Here is a 20,870-nt window from a genome sequence, read left to right as displayed (position 1 = left end):
CTGAGACATAAGAGACATAACATGCAAGCACATGCTCAGCTGATTATTATAAAGGAAGATTTTAAAAGTGATCTCTCACAGATCAGGCCTATAACATTAGTTTAAAAAAAGTCCAGTGAGAGGGAGGTTTAGACATTTTATTTATTGAACAATATACCCAGTTCTGTGTAAATATAGTGGTCAGTCAGTGAAAAATATTTAATACCAAATATATTTTAGAGTTTTGTATGACAGGTAAAGACTCAAATGTACATTATAAAACTTCATTTGCACACATCATAAATCGTGATGTGATTTTGGCAACTGAAGCGAGTCTTTATAAGTGCATTAACACATTAACGCTCCAGAGAGCCCTGTTTCCTCTCAGCAATCTTCACTCTGTGTCTGGGTAATGTCTAGAACAATGGGGATCTATAATCAACACATTTTTTAAAACTGGCATTCTGAATAAGTTTAGTTGAGCTGTAAAAGGTGAATAAGCTGGAGTCTGTGCATCAAGCAGCTCCAGGTGGAAAGTGCAAGAGTATGAGGTCATTGATGTCAACAACTCTCTTTGTACAAATAAATGGATCCATTAAACATGTTAATACACACTGAAGTGAAAAAACATCTATTAGAACTCAAGTACTGAGCTTTGAGCACAGCTGATACCCTAATTTTTTTTTTGCTGAAAAAATCCCTCATACATAGAGCCTATTATTGAGTTTTTATATATAACAAAATAATATCCGGGTAATACACTTTAGAAAATAATCCAAGCAAAAAAGGGCTCAGAAAAATGGAAATATAAATAGATAACTGTAAAATATAGAGGGCTATCACATAAAATCACCAGATTTTTGGTAAACAAAGCAAAATAGTGTGCATCATTAAAATAAGTTATTCACAGATCTTTCGGTTATTTACATATACTGTAATGTTACATGAGCAGTAACAAAACAAAAATACTTCATGTTCCATCAGCTTCCATTTCAGTAGAACTTCACTCAATCAATGCTCATCTTGGAGCTCATCTCCATCAGCCTCATAAAAGGAGTGTAGATCTGTGACGGGCTGGTTCTCGCTCTAGGACTGGTGGCAGAGGACAGTTCTGGGGCTGTTGGAGATTCAGACGTGCCATCTTCATCGCTTGTGTGAACATAACTTGAAGATAGAGTTGCAGTTTGAGTGGTACTGGTTGTAGTTTCTTGTGTATGTACTACATTGGACCGCAGCATTGTGGTGTACTGGCCAGGAGTGTATTTAAGTAGACTATTGCTCAGTCTGCTAGAGGATCTCAGGGTTGATGAGACAGGGCTGGGTTGGACAGGAGCGACATACAGCAGCTCCTCGGATCTATGAAAACAGGGAGAACATGTGTGTAAAGACGTGGCTTCGAAAGCAGTTTTAAATTTCTTATGGCAAGGTGAACTTGCACTCATTACCTAACAGGCAGGTCACAGCCAACTCCAACATCCCTGGTGGCTACTTTAGTCTCAGATGCTCTCTGTACAGACATAAAATACTTCAACTTGTCTTCTAACTCATTATTCTAGGAAAAGAAGCAAAGCACAGGACAGAGTCAGACCAGAGGCAATAGGAAATTAAGTAGAGAATTGATTTCACAGATATATAAAGATGACACTGGAAAAAGACTGATTCAAATGAGATGTCTGAGAAATTTGAATGACAACCAAAGAGACTCAAAGAGTCCAGCTGACAGAAGAGCAATGGATTCTGGAATAATCACATTCAGCATGCTTATTCCAACCAATCTGCGGTTTATAGATTGGTAAAGACAAGGGAAAGGCAAAAATCACAATTTGCTGCTTGGAAAACGTTGGTTTTTACCTCACACTCCACAATGGCAATCCTGTCCAGCAGCTCAGCGATGAACATATCCTTCTGTGCAACTTTTTCTCTCAAGGTTTCAACCTGCAGAATTGTTGGTTTGTTTGTTTGTTTTATAATTAAAACAATAATGGTGTCATGATGTTTGGTTTTGGTTCATTTTGTGTACATGGATCACTCTTTATTAACAGGAGAAACAGTCTGTGTAAATCCTCACCTCCTCTATCATGGCCTTGACCTTCCTCTGTTGAGAGAACACCATGTCGTTGAGGTGCTTTATTCTCTCTCGCAGTTCTGCTGCTTCCCCTTTCAGCTGCTCGGCCCTGACAGGGAACACACGGCTTATGAGAGATACAATATATGCAATAAAATATTGAAATAAAATTATACCATTAGAATTACTGGTAGCATTTTTTTTTCTCTGAGAGGGCAATATTAAGACAATTTTAGACTAATTAGTTAACATAACTAACATAAAAATAACAAAAATTTGTAATCAATAAATTTTCACACTGAATCCCCAACATAAAGATTTTAAATGATATTTTAAATATTTTTTTAATATCATAATTTAACTAAGTACTATGGATGAAGGCGATTATCGCAGATACCAATACTGATACTGATTAATTTCGATTTCTGAGCATAAATTAAGTAACTATAGCCACATAATAACTTAAAGGGTTAGTTCACCCAAAAATGACATTTCTGTCATTAATTACTCACCCTTATGTCGTCCCAAACCTTTAACGCTGATGGTTTTAACGATGTCTTTAGTACCTTTCTGGACCTCAAAAGGTGCAATGTCGTTGCTGCCTATGTGTGGCTCAGATACCCTTGGATTTCATCAAAAATATCTTAATTTGTGTTCTGAAGATGAACGAAGGTCTTACGGGTTTGGGAAAACATGAGGGTGAGTAATTAATGACAGAAATTTCATTTTTGGGTGAACTAACCCTTTAATAACAGTATAATTGAAGGCCAGACCTTATTTATTGTTTATTAAAAAATACAGAACATTAAAAATATTATAACAACTTTTAATTTAAGTGAATCTTAAACAAGTCACATAAACCCATTATAACAAATGCCATATTTAGCTGTGCCTTTTATAAAGTGTGTTTGGTGGTGTTTCGGTCTCTGTCAATACTCCTATCAGTTATCAAGGATGTGGGAAAAAGACATTAGCATAGCTACTTTAGATGCTGCATGAATTGGTTTAACTATTTAATGCATTAAAATGCAAATATTAATTTCAGAAATTAATGTATTCTTTTTCCCAGGCCTACTTGAAATATAATTATCATTATGGTAATGGTATCTGGTTATTACAGATCTTAGGCTGTCTACTGAAACCATCCTGAATTAAGAAAACATGACATCACCACTCTACTCAGCTACAAACTCATTATAGGTATACATTAGATGTCTTACTGTTTGGCCACAGCTTTGTCTGCATGGTCAGTTTGGTCCAAACCACGCAAACGTTGTTCACATTCAACAAGTTTTTTTGTTAGGTCACCCTTCTCCTGTTATAAAGAGAGAAGTGTTGTATAAATAGTTTCCTTCAGGGGTAACAGGCAAAGACTGAGCTAACTGATATTATTTACCTGAGCCATACAGTTTAGTAGCCTTTCCACCTCTGTAATTCTTTGGTCCCTTTCAGCGATCTTTGCCTCAGCTATCTGAGCATTCCTCTCTGCCTCCTCAAGTCTCCTCATGTAGTCATCAAGCTGTGCCTGTGGACATACAGGTCATATATTTTACACTCTCGAAACGACAGTTACTTATTTGCCTCTGTCCATCAGTCAGTTACCATCATCCACACTGAAATCTTCACTATCAACACTAGGTGGCACCCTTACTTAGAAAAAACAAATGGACATTTTTCTCTCCTCCCTGGTGAATAACTACAGATGTTTCCTGTTATGAGATTGGAATCCTCATGCACTGCTAGTGAAGTATAATACAAAAGTAGCCTTTTTACGTAGTCTGTAGATAAGTCTTTAAAAAGTCACACATATAAACTAACGCATTTTTCGCATTATCATGCAGTGCAGTTCTTGCTGAACTAGCTGGACAGTAAGGCATTGTGAGAGTGTCTGTTTGTTTGGTTATATCTGTACCTGCAATGCCTCGATCTCATCTCTGTACTTCCTCTGCTGTTCCTGCAGCTGTTCCTCATATTCCCTCTGTAGCTTAGCACTCAACTCTTTCAGTGCTTGAGTCTTTGCCTCCTGAGAAGTCTCCACCTACACACACACACACACACACACACACACACACACACACACACACACACACACACACACACACACACACAAAAACAATTTAGTTGTCAAACAGCATGGATATTAACATGTAAAAAAGTGACATTAGCATTAATCTGAATGTAAAAATCTGATGTTCTTGTTTCCAATTAAGGACATTTTTTCATCTACCCTTTTCATTCCTCTCAAATTATTTTTTTAAAACTATATTTTTAATTTGAACCTAAACACTGCATAAAATTGAGTAAAATTGTACTTTTTGACATTCATTTTTAATTATATCAAATACATCATGCAGAAAATGAAAACATCCAAGTACAATGGATAATACAAAAACCCCACTGTATATATGTAAAAGTCTATATCTAAGGTTTTTGAACCATTTTAAATAACCTTTTAACAGTAAGGTTCACATAAACGGTCCTGTAGTATGACACGTTAATTTTGGAGTATTAACTACACTGTAAAAAATGATACAGTATGATCAGTAAGTCATGGCAGCTTATGTTTTTACATCAACTCATCAAAATAATTTAAGAAATTTCAACTTTTTTTTTATAAGTTATACGAGATTTAAATCAATTTTTAAATCAGTTTAATATAATTAAAGTTGAAATGACTTGTAAAACCAAGTTGACCATACATAAAAATGTAAGTGCAACTGAGTTAAAAGGTGGAACAGTGTACTATTATTCCATGTACAGAAATCTCTCAATTAATACAAGGTTTAAAAACTGTATATGTAATAATTACAAAAATGATAATCTGAAAAATCTTTTGAAGACTTTTAGATAAAATATAGAATGTCACACTCATGTCAACATATCTCCTGTTGTATATATTCCTGTTGTAATTTGTGCTCAAGTCTGTATACTAGCCAGTAGGTGTTCTCAAAAATCTACTATGTAACGTTTCACTAACAAAAGAGAGGCAAAGTCCATGGAATTATGATGTTCATACCATTAAGGGTCTGCCCGACAATAATAGCATTGTATAATAGCTGTTTGTGTGTGCTTGCAAGTGCACCTGATGTTTGAGAGAGCGGTTTTCAGCCTGTGCTGCTGCTAGTTGTCTCTCTGTTTCCTTGAGTTTCTCTTCTGTCTTCTCCATCGAGCTGCGCAGAGATCTCATCTCATCCCTGTTCCCCACACGGTTATGACAGCTTTCCAGCAATGATTTCTAAAACAGCCATCATCAACAAAAGCAGCAGCAGCTCATAAGCATTATAACAAACATATGGATGAATAAAAAGGTAGTTTCTAAAAGCATGCATTTCTGCTGGCAGTAAAGTTTTTGTATAATGTGACTTTTAAATGACCAGTTTAAGCAGTTAAATTGACCAGTTTAAGCAGTTTGACTACAAAAACAACGTCAAGAGCTTTCTCTGAACAGAACAAGCCTTTGTCAAGTGGCAATGACCGCATTGATCGTGTACCTGCAGATCAATGTTTGCTGATATAAGGGAGCTGTTCATCTGGTCAAAGCTGTCCATAGCTGCCCTTCTCGTCCTCACCTCTGACTCTAGGAAACGCTTATGAGAGTTGGCCGCCTGGTACGAACACAGTCAGCACATTGAGAACTTGTCATACCACTATACATTTTTTTTATTATTTTTTTTATCAAGTCTGACAGAGTAAGGCTTTGTGGTAGATAATATTCTTTGGTATTATTACACAGCTCTCTGGAATACTGATTGGTTAATCGTGACATCAGGTAACTGAAATAAGGCCCTAGGTCTCTCATATCACGACTTGATCTCTTTCAATTAATACAAATGCAACTACCGCCATTTTCGGTCTAGCTTAAGGCTGGAATACATGACTTTTGAAATCGATTTTATGACACTAGTCATCATGCACTTGCTGACTTTGTAGATGGTTACAAAGAATAATTGTACATAATACATGATTGAGGGTCACACACTACAAGACTTTAAGTCGTTCTGAAAACAAACTCATGCACTGTAAAACCCGATAAGTTACGATAACTCAAACCATTTGAGGAAACTGATTGCTGAAACCATTTAAGTTTTAAAACTAATAAGTTTGAGTACTGTAAACTCATATACATTGAGTTAAATTCACTTATATTTTAGTGTTGGTTTAGTCAATCATTAGAGTAAACTCAACTTAAAGATTTTAAGTTTATTTTATTCATTAATTCATTAGTTTCAATTCAGGTAACAAATCTAAGTCTTAACAACTATGTGAACCTCGTTGCAAGGAAACACATGACAAATTGAAACAATGTGTTCTAAATTGGCTCAAAACATCAAACATGTTTTGTTTTGATGGAATCAAAGTGCGAAGCTAAAAAAAAAAAAAAAAAAAGTCTGTGCCGAATGTCACTATGCAGTTTTCTGTGAAATCTGTCAACTCTGACAACCCAAAATCTGCAGACTGGCTCTGACTTTCGGCAACTAGTATTGACTCGTCCAGGCTGCAAATCGGGGCAAAAATCTGCACAAAAGTCATCTAATTTATTCCAGCCTTTACCGATTGTAGTAAAAAAATAATGTTTTGTACATTGAAATGGACTGTTTTATTTTGAATTATAAAATAATTTTTAATTATTATTACATAATATTTATTACTTTTCTAATTATAAAATAATTTCAACTCAAATATGTAATGTCCACACATATTTATTTGTTGAGTAGCTGTACAATAATGTGCAGTCAGCCTGTCACTATTGCTTTATTACAGGGCGATCAGGGAGATTGTATCACCCTAAACAGGTTTATTTTACTGGTACATTATAATCCCTTCCTTAATCCCTTGTCATGTTGCAATTTGCTCACCTTTAATTCCTGAGATAATTTTTGCACTGATTGTTGCATCCCTCCAAACTGGCCATACATCCGCTCTCTGACTTTTTCCAAAGAGTCACGTACCTTTGAGAACAGAAGGATGATTTTGAGTAGAATAAATACATTATCTGCTTGGCTGTACATTCCTCAAGAGTATCAAGTATCTGCTAATAACTAGTTAACCTTACAGTCAGCTAGGTACCAAAAAAAAAGAAAAGTCTCTGCACTTACCTCTCTGATGTACCTCATCTCATCCCTCAGGTGACTGACAGACCACTCTCGTGCTATCACTTCCTGTTGGTGGTTGGAGCCTGTGCTGTGCACCACGCCATAAACTCTGGGCCCGTGCTGAGCGAGCTGTTCACTACCGATGCCATTGGTCACAAGGTGCTGGGGGAACAGGACCACAGGGGTCAGATTTCAGCTTGTGGATGTGTTTAAAAGGAGAGAGTGTCTCTGTTGTGTTTAAAGGCGTGAAGACCAATGTCATCGCTGTGTATCTGAGTGTATGTATGCCTACTGGAGCATCCTGCTTGACAAATAAGAGCGAGATTTTGGCTGTTATGGGTATATATTTGTGATATTTAAGCATTGCTGCTGAGTGTTCACAATAAGAGGATGGGATGCAGACAGTCAGAATAGTCCTAGATGAGGGTGTCGTATTTCTGCATGCCAGTCCGAAAGAATTAAAAACCCAAGTCCTTTTTTTTTATCTGCAGTTTCACCAGTAATATGAAAAGAAACATGAAACTTGGAATGCTGTTGTGTTAACATTATCCAGTGAAAGTACATAGAGAAAATATTTCTTTCATGACAGTGACAAGGGAAAGGAAAATGCATAACAGCAAAACCCTGGGCAAACTACAAGTGAGAAGCTTTCGCTCAAGGGCAAAGTGCTAGCAATCAATGACCTTGCAATTCATTCTGATTCTGCTGCAGGATTCTGGGTTCTGGGAACTTTTCAGACTGGGTCTTTAATGTCTCTAAGATATAGTGTCTAAAGGAGTCATATTTCATGTTTTGCATGCCTTAAGAAAGCTCCTTTTGTGATATGTTTAATAAGTGAACAAGCATTTTACTGTGCAAAGAAAGCCCTGAAGCCATACTGTACAGATACTCATGCTTGCTTCGCAAACAATAAAGCACCAAACTCAAATATCTTCTGGGAAACTAGCAGCTGTGTTTTGAACTCCATCACTATCATAGATTAAATTACTCAGATTATATTACCAGGTGGTACAAAGACATTCAAACATATATAGAAAATATATGTAGCCTATTATGTTTGAAAAGCACAGAGTTATATAATGAATCCAGCAGAAAATACTGTCTATACTGTTTTCAAAAGACAATTATTATGCTCACTAAGGCTGCATTTATTTGAACAAAAATACAGTAAAAACAGAAATATTGTGAAATATCACTATTAAAATGTCTGTTTTCTAATATATTTTCAAATGTAATTTATTCCTGTAATGACAAAGCTAAATTTTCAGCATCATTACGCCAGTCTTCAGTGTCACATGATCCTTCAGAAATCATTCTAATAAACAGTTGTGCTTTTAATATTTTTTTATAGAAAACGTGATTCTTTTTTTTTTTTTTTTTCAGGATTCTTTTATGAATAGAAAGTTCAAAAAAACATTTTTTTTTTTTAATAGAAATCTTTTGTGACATTATAAATTCCTTTACTGTCACTTTTGATCAACTGAATGTGTCCTTGTTGAATAAAAATAGGCCAAAAATATTACTGACCCAAGCGTTTGAACAACTTATGATGATCATAGATTAAAATACTACAAGAATCATATGATTAGTCTTTACACAAGTGTGGTTAATAGACATTTGGGTTTGTTTGTGTTCCCTAAAGCTGTTTTACCTTGTCTTCTTGTTGAGGTGATTCTCTCCCAGGTGGTCTTTCTCTCTGCATGAGCCCATTTTTCTTTTTCCAGGAACCACTGACCAGTTTCTCCCCCTGCGATGTAACACATGCTATCTTTATGTTTTATCAAATGTTTTAGACATATTGATGCTTGGGTTGTTATTTTAACAAACCAATATTGTGTTCACACGCAGACAGCAACATAGTGTCTGCCCAGATCCGACCCACATCTGGTCCGTGTGTAATCCACATGTACCAGATGTGGGCCGGATCTGGGCCACACTATGTTGCTGTCTGGGTGTTGAGGAGAAGGCCTTATCAGACATCACAGGTTTTTGTGCAACAATTCTAAAAAGGCTCTGTCTTCCCGTTTATAAGAAACCATTTTCAATAGTTTACATGGTGCTGTTTTCACATTGTACTGAAATGAAACAACATTAATGAATTCCAGCTGAAATCACACTCAGGGTGTGGTGTTTCCCTTGCTTTTCTCAGGACATAGTTTCTTAGAACTGTAATCTCATTCATGTAATGACCACACCTCCTCAGAGCACCTCTCCAAAGCAAAGCGCAGAGCTTCAGTCTCCTCACTGACAGAGAATGAATTCTGTTTCAATTTTAAGGGCGAACATGACAACAAATCTTCATTAGCAAAAAGGATCAGATGTTGAGAATGCAGGATTAATGTTTTCCTTCTGATTCTGACTGAAGGGGAGAGATGTGTGGGAGTGCATGGAGATAAGATAAAACAATGATGCCAGTGTTGTTCATGGCTTTCTGCATGGGACTTCATAGAACTTGACAGATAATCCACAAAAACACAAGCCCATGAGAGTAAATTCCGCCTACGTCACGAGTGACCTTTCCAACATGATTACGCAATGCATGTCGCATCACAGAGCTAGTGCAAGACAAGCATTTGTGGTTAAAAACTATATAATTTTTTTTTTTTTTTTAAGAATATGACAAATTGTTTTGCTAGATAAGACCCTTATTTCTCAGCTGGGATCGTGTAGAGCCCTTTGAAGCTGCACTGAAACTGCAATTCGGACCTTCAACCCGTTGGTAAGTCCACTATACGGAGAAAAATCCTGGAATGTTTTCCTCAAAAACCATAATTTATTTTTGAAACATCTTGGATGTTTATCAGGAAATTTTATCAGGAGGGTGTAAACTCAAGTCTAGCCTCTGTGTTTTACACTATATCTGTTTGCATGCAGTGGGCGGTGTTGGTGTACAGCTGCCCACCCGGCTTTGCTGACCAGTTATGTTGTCATTGTTTGTTGTTTAGCTGATTGTTTTTATGAGTAATACTGGTCCTGGATCAGTCTAAATTTCAAGCCTTCCTGTAATCCAACAGCTGTAACTCGGGCAATCCAGGCCTCAGGTAAACTGGTATAAAAAGGAGGATAGGATTACCACACACACCCATCTTAATTTTGCAGTGGATTTTTGTCATGGGTCTTTGTTATGGCAGTAATAGAATATCTCACTTAATGTCCTCTAGTCTTCACACTTAACTATCCCGATTCCTACTGTCCTCTTCCCTCTCCTCATTTAGTCTTTCTTTGACCTTGTTTCACTTTTGTACAGTTATGTCACCAATTATGTTGTAAAGGATTACATTTAAAAAGGCTTTATATTGAAAGTCAAAGCAAAATCCGGATGTAAAACCTGACGTTTCCCAGATACTAGATACCTATAACTGGTTAATATGAACATAAAGGCTAAATAAAAGTTTAATATTCTCCAATATGTTGACAATGAAAAAAGTAGCTTTCTGTTGGCCGGCGTGACCAACTTGAACACAAATCTGTGTGGGGAAATCTTTTGCCCTCACTTGAAATTCGCAATCGCCAAATTCCCAAACTAGCCATTGGCAACCCATCAGGCAGGCCTGGGTTTTGTGTATTGATGCTGCACACAACACAAAGGCCACAGCTGGCCCTTCCCATGAGACAGACACTGATAAGGCCATCAACAGGTTTGGGTTGGCTGAGCTCCTGGATTTCTATTTCTCATGAGTATCTGGCTAACGAAAGTGCCTGATGTTCCCAAAGCAGCTCCTATCAGAGACCAAACAGGGCGGATATCAGTTGAACTTCAAGGACTAAGAGCTGCAGGGTGCAAGTTCCAGGCCAAGGTACAGATAAAAACTCTCATGTACATGCAGACACACCTCTCTTGACTTCTTCCTCAGTACACCACTGTCCGTAGAAGGCTTACAGCAGGTACTGTCAAATACACATTTTAATTTGTCACACAGACTAACTTGTATCTGTAAACAAGCTCAAAATTAACTTCACCTCCCTTGGTAAATATGTGTTTCAATTTCATAAGCTTTGTTTCATGTGACTCTGAACTTTGGGGGCAGCTCAAGGACATTTATAAGCCTAACTTGTTTCTAAACACATTATCTTGGTAAGCAAAGTGACGTTTATTTATGAAATCTTTGCATGTAGTTCCAAGAATGGGAGTAAGTGGCAAATTGTTTGTGGATTCTCATGTTTGTGTGCATATCTCCATGTGTTTTTATCAGTATAAATACGTAGCATGCTACTGAAAAGATGGTATGGACCTGTGACACACAAAGGAAGTGACGGGCCCAGAGAAAAGACACGGTCTCTGATTTATCTCTCTGAAACACTGATCCAACATTCATAGACTAAACAATGTTGAAAATTTCCCCTTTCTGAAATTCCATCTGTCACATCCTTAAAAAGTAAGGCTAAAGGTAAATCCTTTACACCATAATTGTTTTCTATTCACTTTCTGTCCCCTTTTGTCAACCATCTTCTTCTATATTTAACCAATATATCTTATATGTATTTTTGTTTTGAAGTTTTATGCTTACCAGGGCTGCATTTGATCAAAATACTGTAAAAACAGTAATATTGTGAAATATTACTTTTTTAAAATTTTAATATATTTTAAAATGTAATTCATCGCTGTGATGGCAAAGCTGAATTTTCAGCATCATTACTCCAGTCTTCAGTGTCACATGATCCTTCAGAAATCATAAAAATGTGCTGATTTGCTGCTCGAAAAAAAAAACATTTCTTGTTATTATCAATGTTGAAAGCATGATACATTTTTTAGGCTTCTTTGATAAATAGAAAGTTCAAAAGAATATAATTTATTTGAAATATAAATCTTTTGTAACAATTTAAAAGTCTTTACGATCACTTTTGATCAATTTAATGTATCCTTGATGAATAAAAGTATTAATTTCTTAAAAAAAAAAAAAAAAAACCATACTAACCACAAACTTTTGAAAGGTAGTGTATATTAATTTTTCATAGTACATGTCTATAGCTGTAGTTGCTTTGTTTGTATTCCTTACTTCGTATATAATGTGAAAAACACAAAATAAAATATTTTTAAAAAAATATTAAATATTTTAAAATTAGTAAGAATATCATGCAAATGGAAGAAAACGTTTTATACAACTTTTCCACTGATCCCCTGGAGTGCCTTCAGGGACCACTATGGGACCATAGGCCCCCGAGTTATAAACCCTATATCTAGAGTATCTCCAAATGATGTGTCATAATCTGAAAAAATCAGTCATTTATGTTATCTTGTTGAGCTTATCCTGTTATCAGGCCATCATGCCATTTGTGGGGCTATCCAAACAGACTGAAGATGTCAAAGTCAATGAAAAGAGGAAGTGTTTTATTATGATGCAAAGAGACAGCTAGCGCCAATCTGTCTGGCTGCAAGAAGTTTACTGAAAGATGCTAAAATGATACTTACAGAGTTGGCAGTTTCATTCTGAGTTTTAGCACTGTCCTCAGGCCGGAGGGTTAATCTGAGACGTCTGATTCTCCTCTGGTGGACATTCGTCACAGATATACAGACATACACACACAGCAGGATGCAAAAAAAGGAGAGACATACAAACAATGATTAGTCACAATCTGGGTTTAATTATGCAGCCAATCTGATGATTGTTATCTCAAGATTAAACACAGCAATTTCACTGAAACCAAAACAAAAACTTCAAGTCAAAGATAACACTTATCTGATACGAGAAATGTCACGCATGAAAAAGAAAAAAAAACAGGCTGCTAAGATTAATAGAATAACAATACTGTAATAAAATCTAACTGTCCTTATAAATGCTTCAGTGGTTAACCACTTCAGATGTGGCCATCTATTCGATTCAAATCAATAATTACTACAGTCAAAAATGTGGTTCTCAGCGGTTTGATGCCCTCTCCGGTGGTTAGCACCATCTGAGAGGGTGTCAGTTGATTAGCTGTAAGAATGTCTCTGAATGGCAGCTGACCACAGCAACAGCGGCTGAGCGCCAGGCCCTGATAAAATAAACATGACAGGGCCCTGCCTCCCAGGACAGTGGCTCTTATTACAGGCCCCTCTCTGAACAACACAACGCTGCCTCACACACGTCAACAGCGAACGATTAGCCTGGATATGGACGAGCCTTTAGGGCACAGTCCAGAGCATGAGAGAGGAAGAGTGAGGGACACAGAGGACTGAGAATGAACAAAACACAGACAAACATAAACACCTCTTTGAGAATCAGTTATAGTCGAACATTCACAAGGAAACAAAGTTCATAAGAGCAAGAAAACATAAGTGAGCTGTATGTACTATTCAGTTTCCTACCTCATTGAGGTCTGGTATCTCTGTAGTGGTTGTGGTGCTAATGGCACCGGCCATGCCATTTTGCAGCATATCTCCTTTTCACTGTCCAATTCACACATCCACACAAACACTAGCAACGTCTGCGCCCACCACTGCAGGCGACACACCAAAAGAGGATAAACGTGGTGTGTGTGTGTGTGTGAAAGAGAGGAAGAATGGAAAAAGTTCCCTTCAACAGCTTTGCCAGAATTCCTTCCCCCGGATGAGAACAGAGAGAGAGAGAATCAGGGGGGAAAAAAGAGGCTCAGTATTCCAATGTGCAGAGGTCAGTAGAAACACAGTCCTCCAGTGTGCAGACAACTCCAGAGTGACAGCGTCCCATATAGACTCCTCCTGACTGAGAGAGAGAGAGTGAGAGAGAGAGAGAGAGAGAGAGAGAGAGAGCTGTCAGTCTTTCAGTATCTGAGCTAGCTACGTAAGCCTTGTTTCCCATCAGACCCGTCGAGTCACATTTCACCTGTATGTGTTCTCCAGCTACCATGTACCTGTAGCCAGCTGCTTTCATAGGGTGGGGTTAATAGTACTGGGGTGGAGCCCTCTTCATTTCTACACGATAAGGTGTCACACCCTAGGTGGGTTACACTGCTTTTGATTGTAGTGTGTCTTGTGTTAATATGCTTAGAATAATAGTGGTGGATTTAAATAGAATTTAATTTAATAATTGGATCATAACAATGAGAAGTGGGAACAAAATGAAAAAAAAAATCATTGTATAATTGAAATAATGTGTTATTATTGTGATTCATGAAGTCACAACTAACATTTTTAAAGTAACAGGTAACACAAAAAAGAAAATTCTGTCATAATTTACTATCCTCATGTCATTCCAAACCTGTTTGACTTTCTTTCTCTGTGGAACATTTTTGAGAATTTTTTTTTTTCTCCATACAGTTTTGTTTTGTTTTGTTTTGTTTATTAAGATCCCCATTAGCCACTGAACCAACAGTAGCTACAGTTGAAGTCATTGGTCACCTAAAAGTGTTTGGTTTCCAACATTCTTCAAAATATCTACTCTTGTTTTTTGCAGGAGAAAAAAAAGTCATACAGGTTTGCAATTACATGAGGGTGAGTAAATGATGAGTCTAGTAGGTACTACATTCGATATAGTATAAATATGGGTATGACAGAAATTCAGACTACTACATTGACCATGTTGTCACGTGACCTACCAGCAACAGTTGCGTCGCTTCATTGCCATTTACAACTTCTCTCCTTTGGCATGGGATTGCAAAGTGTTCATTAAACGTTCACTTCAGAATCCCGCCGTAAATAGTACTTTTCACCTACTGTTTTATAAATACTATAAAAACTACTCTTCTCACATAGTGTTTTACACCAACTGTATAGTAAGGAAGTAGGCATTCATTTTTGGGTGAACTAATCTTTTAATTTGTTAAAATTCTTTTCTAATTTTGTCCAGACACCAATTGATGGCACAGACTAACAAACTGCACTGCAGACGCCTTGAACTTTGCTTGATGAAATCTTTAGTCTATGTGATTTTGTTTGCTTAACATATTTCAAAGTGCGCAAGTTGTAGGTCAATCATTAATTTAGGAAGCAGATAGTCTACAACATGATCCAATGTAATCATTAACCCTCCATATTTGTGAGATTCACCCCTTGGAAAACACATACAGGCTGTAAATCTCACGTTTAATGGCTTTTTTCAGACCTTGACTCAGTTTAATCTTCATCACAGGGATAATTGGGTCATTTTAGTGACAATCAATCTTTTGAATATGACAAAGGTCTTGACTATCTAGAAATCCACGAGCAAGACGATCAGATCAAGCTGCATGTGAAAGGTCAGAGGGATTATGTTTCATGCCTTTCATGATGGAAAATAGGATCCCTGTTGGAGTGGTATCCTACTGGAGAAGGTTTGCTAGTCCCATTCAGTCCTAATGCTCAATAAGGCACTGAAAAGGTATTATTATACAACCATTCAGCATTGTGTTCATCGCTGTTTCTGCGAGTGAACTCTGCCTACATTTTTCTGCTGTTGTTTTTATAACTCGACCACTGAATGAATGAATGAATGAACATATATATAAACTAAGCAAAAAAACAACAACAAAAAAAAACATCCCCTTTTCAGGATACACTGTATTTTAAAGATAATTTTGTAAGCTTTACATATTACAGATCTTTATTGGAAAGTGTTTAAACAATGTTTTTTATTTTTGTTCAATGAACCATAAACAATTATTGCATATGCACCTGTGGAACAGTCCTTAAGACACTAACAGTTTAATTAATGTCACAGTTCCAATAACTTAGGACATTAAAAAGACCTTTCTACTGATTGTGAAAGAAAGAAAAAAAAAAAACCCAGTTAGGACTTAAAGCAGCTGGTGGCCACACCAGATACGGACTGCTACTTCTACTTTTGATATTGACCCCCGGTCTGTTCAGGGACTAATTTTTCCGTTTCTGTTTGTCAAATGCCTATGAAATTTGTTCCGTTTATGTCTCACCTGTTGAATCTTTTTATGTTCTTACTACAAATTAAACATTTTTCTCAGAAGAGGTGAGTCGTGCACCTAATATGTAGGAGGATTGATTATGCTGTTCTCACGCCAACAATTTCTGTGTACGGCTACAGGCGGCAGGCCCATATTTGTCTTTCTTCAAAATAATATTTTATGGTTTGGATCCCTGAAATTGTTTATTTGCTGTTGTTAAGTTTAAAATCATGAAATGAAATGAAAACATGAAATGACTCCAGTCATATTAGAAAACAAACGCTGGGTGACATGACATGACCGAATGAACTGCTGACATGACAAGCAGAATAATGCCATTTATCACCGCCCTATTATCAGACACTTTCGCTCACAAAATAAATTCATTATTGCGGACAATGTGAGTATTTATTTTTCCTACTATGGTAGTAAATGGTGGGCGAGATCTGTTTGGTTACTGACATTCTTCCAAATATCTTCCTTTGTGTTCAGCAGAACAAAGAAATTAATACACGTTTGGAACTACTTGAGGGTGAGTAAATAATGACACAATTTTCATTTTTGGGTGAACTATCCCTTTAAGGCATTTTGCAGACGCTCCTATGGCAAGTGCTTTAACTTCTAGGAAATTAGGTGCTATATACAAATATAGATAAGACACTTCCTTACTACAAATTAAACATTTTTCTCAGAAGAGGTGAGTTGTGTGCCTAATATGTAGGAGGATGGATTATGCTGTTCTCACGCCTGAACGTGTTTGTGTGTTAGACATAAGCTTAAAATCATCTTCACTCACATTAAATGACTCCAGTCGTATTAGGAGATAAACGCTGGGTTATTTAACAAAGTTGGGCCACACTGAATGCGTCGTGGGGGCCTGACCAGCCGAATAATACTATTTATCACCGCCCTATTATCAGACACTTTCGCTCACAAAATGAATTCATTATTTCGGACAGTGTGTGAGTGAATTTCTTCAATGGTATTAGTACCTGAAAACAATTGAGGAATCGACTCCGAAAGCTATGCGTGTTCGACTCGAAGCGAAGCTCAGCGCACCTTCAAGTCGAACACACCTACTGACGATTTTGGACTCGACTTCCCCAATTGTTTTCAGGTACTGATGCCATCCTACTATTATAATTGAAACTTGATTCTTTTGTTTTAACGGCTGTTTCTGAATGATTGGCGTTCCAATAAATCACACAGGCCTACCTTACATAGAGACAGCGTGCAACGCGTCATAATCTGAAAACCACGCCCACCGTGGGGGAAAACAATCCAACCGTCTACATTGACTTGTATTGCGTGAGGCTGCCTCCTTGTCATTTCCGACTTATGAAAAAAAACAGAACAATGTCTAACTGGAACTACGCCCACTGGAGGGGAACGTAATCAGCGACAGGAAATATAATATATACAACTGACATTTGGATATTTGACTCAACAGTGACAAAATGTTTACTGCACACGTAGGCATACTGAGTGTCAGGATCCCAAAATGTACCCATTCTTCCTGCTGATGCTTCACTTCTTATGGCTTGTATCCACTTTTGTCTCCTTAAAGGCTGGCTTTTACGGTTCGATAGCTTATAAAAACTTAGTTCTGTTTCTTTTTAGCTTGTTTGCTGTACACCTTGTCACATATCAGTGTTTAGACATTGTTCTGTTTTTTGTTATAAGTTAGAAATGACAAGGAGGCAGCCTCACGCAATACAAAGTCAATGGAGATGGTTGGATTGTGTGTCCCCCCCCCCCCCCGGTGTGGGCGTGGCCTAAATGCGCCATGTGGGTGGGTGGGACACTCTGTTTAGTCCAGATGTAAATATCAGTTACTGCTATGATGCTTTGCTGACAAATTGTTCCTGGCTTCATGGATATTCAAGATGTCTCTATTTCTTATTGGACAAGGACGTTTTGTTTTTCTTGACCCAGCTGTTTCTTGTGACAACCCCTTTTAAAGTCAGCATGAAACAGACTTTGTGATAGTTTTTTTCTTCCCTATTGTGATGTAAAAATAAATACTGCAATATTCCTTAAAAAAAATAAGAATTGTTCATTTTGATTTCATGGTGACTTTTACAGTAGGCTGGATTTAGTGTGATAACTGTAATGTTGTATCTTTAATGCTGACCGATCTTGAATTGATTAAAAATAAAAGGAATCACGGTATTAATTTAGAAACGTGAATAAAAACTAAATCAATCCCCCGACAACCTGATTTTTTTTTTCCGCAATACTGCTCGTTGTATAGTATATGCTCGAATACTAGGTGTCAGTCTAAGTCCAGGGTGAAAAATCAACACAATATAAACAAATTACTGATTACAAATTATTTAATTTACTATTTATGTTTTATTTTGATATAGCAATAATTTGTCAGGCATGTTTAAGATTTAGACCACTGAATGCTTTACTGTCAACAGGCTCGTAAACAGTGCTCATGTAGGTACTAAAGCACACAATACCTGCATAAAATTGAATGTAACTACATCAATTATTCAAAGGAAGTATTGACTGTTTTTAAAGAACAACACATTACACCATTTTCCTGGCTGTGGAGCTTTTCCACATGAATGCTAAAACAGGATGTAGCATACGTCAGATGAATTCTCTCTCAATCTGATATGAAGATATATCTGCACAGCTATTTTGTCTTCCTTATGTGACATATTATTCAAGTTCAAACCCATCATTACTCAGTCACAGCACATTACTGGTAAACACTGTTACATCCATCCATCCAGCTCACCTCACCTACAGTTATGCCTGACTGCACCCAGTTAACAAGGAAAAGAAAAAGTGAGCTAGGAGCCTACATATACGTACCTCCCTCATTGTGTTATTTCTGTATTGTCACCTTTCTTACCTGGTCTTACTAGACAGGCTGGATTCTCTGAGGTGCAGATCAGGCACATTTCTAAGATGAGATGAGGAGTGACAACAGGAAAAGGAAGAAAAACAGAGAGTGGGAAAAAGAGACGACTAGAAAAACTGGCAGAAATACAGTCTGCAAATAAACTGTTTGTAGAGGTTATGTACAGAGAAGGGGAGTGGACTTAAACACGAAGTCACTTATTACAGAAACGTTTACATTTTTAAGGCATCTTATTCAGAGAGACAAAGTCAATCAACAAATACTAACAAATAAAAGGCATGACATTTATGATTTGACCATAGAAAGCGGTCTAAATCTGTATATTAGAAGCAATTCTGTTCTGTTACATTCTGTTGAGGTTGATTCGACCACTTAGGTTTGGTGGGTGAGCGGTAAGTTGGTGCAATTAAATTTTGCCATAATTTTTTTTTTTTTTTGGCAATTCAACACAAATGGCAAATCCTGCCTGAAATAATGGCAAAGTGCTTTGCCTTATTGTAGTGTTCCTGTGGGTTTTAACATGGATTGTGAATAGCACATGGTTGGCTGAGCTGTATTACAGAAGCTAAACATAGTCATGGATGTTATGTAATGTGGCACTAAATTCACTTTCAAACCCACACTATAAAAAAACGTAAACTAAAAACAACACATCTCAGAAGGCACCCGAAAGATCTCCATGATGTTGTAATCAACAACATGTATTTTTTAGCCAGCACTGCTGTCTTAGAATAATTGCCTTGTTGTCATTTGCCATGACCCGTACAGCAGCTTCACCTGCGGCTGACAGGTGAGTCATTACAGCAGATTGATTGTCTAACAACATCTTATTCTGTGATGTCCACACAGGAGACAAAGACTGAGCTCTGAGAACTGGTTATTTGACATTTATAAGTAACACTTAGGAACATGTTGTCTGTGACCGTAGTGTTTTAGATGAACACCCACTTGTGTTTTCTGTCACAGCAGATGTTTTTTGAGTCTGCCTACACAAAGTCAGTTTGACAAACACTACTGTTGGGGTCAGTACGTTTTTTTTTTTTAAAGGAAATGAATACTTTTATTCAGCTACGATGCATTAAAATGATCAAAAGTTAGAGTAAAGATGTTTATCTTGTTAGAAAAGATTTCTATTTCAAATAAATGCTGTTCTTTTGGACATCAAAGAATCAAAAGAATTCTGAAAAAATGTATCACGGTTTCCACAAACATATTAAGGAGCACAACTGTATTAAATTTTTCACCAAATCAGTATATTATAATGATTTCTGAAGGATCATGTGACACTGAAGACTGGAGTAATGCCATCACAGGAATAAATTACATTTTAAAATATATTAAAATAGAAAACAGTTATTTTACATTTTAGTAATATTTCATAATATTGTAAAATGTTATTAAATACTATATTTATTATTATAAAATACTTGGTGACTTCTTTTAAAAGCATAAAAAAATCATACCAACTCCAAACTTTTGAATGGTAGTGTACTTACCATTTTTACTGTGTATCTTACTACTCTGAACAGTTTAAATCAACTAAGAATCGATGGATTTCTTTTAAATTAACTTGATTGTTGGGTTTAATTAACCAGCAGTAAGCCAAGAGTAGCTCATGGGCATTTAAGGGTATAAAACAAAAGTTATAAAGGATAATGGCATTAGATAAACTCACATCAAATGCAATGAAACAAACAAGTCTCCCAGAAAAAGCCAAGATCTCTTAGAGATATAGAAAAACGTGTTGGTATGCAAATACAGAAGTAATAAAATGGTTCAAGAAGAATGCATTAAAGACAGATAAGAATGAATGTGGTGAAAACATGATAGTGAGGGGAAAATGGAAAACCACAGACAGAAACAACATAAAGGGCAAGAGAAAATCCTGTGCTCTGTTTACTCTCTCTTTGTGACTCACAAGACACAATAAGACGAGGACATCCCCCAGAATGAGAAAACAGTGATGTGAATAGATGAGTTTGAAATATGAAACGAGCTCTGGCGGCCAAACAACTTCCTGTTCTCATTCAGACCAGTGATGGTCCAGCCCCTAGAGCCTGTC

General features: G+C 36.8%; 1 protein-coding gene across 2 annotated transcripts; it reads right to left on the bottom strand.

Moving 5' to 3' along the window:
• Nucleotides 1–122: 122 nt before the first annotated feature.
• Nucleotides 123–17,004, bottom strand: myzap (myocardial zonula adherens protein). 2 transcript variants are annotated; one of them, XM_051901632.1, is made up of 15 exons: nt 16,923–17,004; nt 13,424–13,799; nt 12,548–12,622; nt 8,789–8,884; nt 7,141–7,299; nt 6,901–6,993; nt 5,536–5,649; nt 5,127–5,279; nt 3,957–4,082; nt 3,441–3,569; nt 3,265–3,359; nt 2,048–2,153; nt 1,831–1,914; nt 1,425–1,531; nt 123–1,335 (listed from the first exon to the last, which is right to left on the bottom strand). In XM_051901632.1, exons 2-15 carry the CDS (start codon nt 13,490–13,492, stop codon nt 987–989), a joined length of 1,755 nt encoding a protein of 584 aa, XP_051757592.1. In that variant the 5' UTR covers nt 13,493–13,799; nt 16,923–17,004; the 3' UTR covers nt 123–986. The 2 variants fall into 2 exon arrangements, with proteins under 2 accessions (XP_051757592.1, XP_051757593.1); XM_051901633.1 differs by having other exon boundaries at nt 1,425–1,486.
• Nucleotides 17,005–20,870: the final 3,866 nt, after the last annotated feature.

Source organism: Ctenopharyngodon idella, chromosome 7, assembly GCF_019924925.1.
Source record: "Ctenopharyngodon idella isolate HZGC_01 chromosome 7, HZGC01, whole genome shotgun sequence".
Taxonomy (NCBI): Eukaryota; Metazoa; Chordata; class Actinopteri; order Cypriniformes; family Xenocyprididae; genus Ctenopharyngodon; species Ctenopharyngodon idella.
Note: the sequence above shows the minus strand (reverse complement) of the source record. Positions and strands in the feature narration are given on the sequence as shown.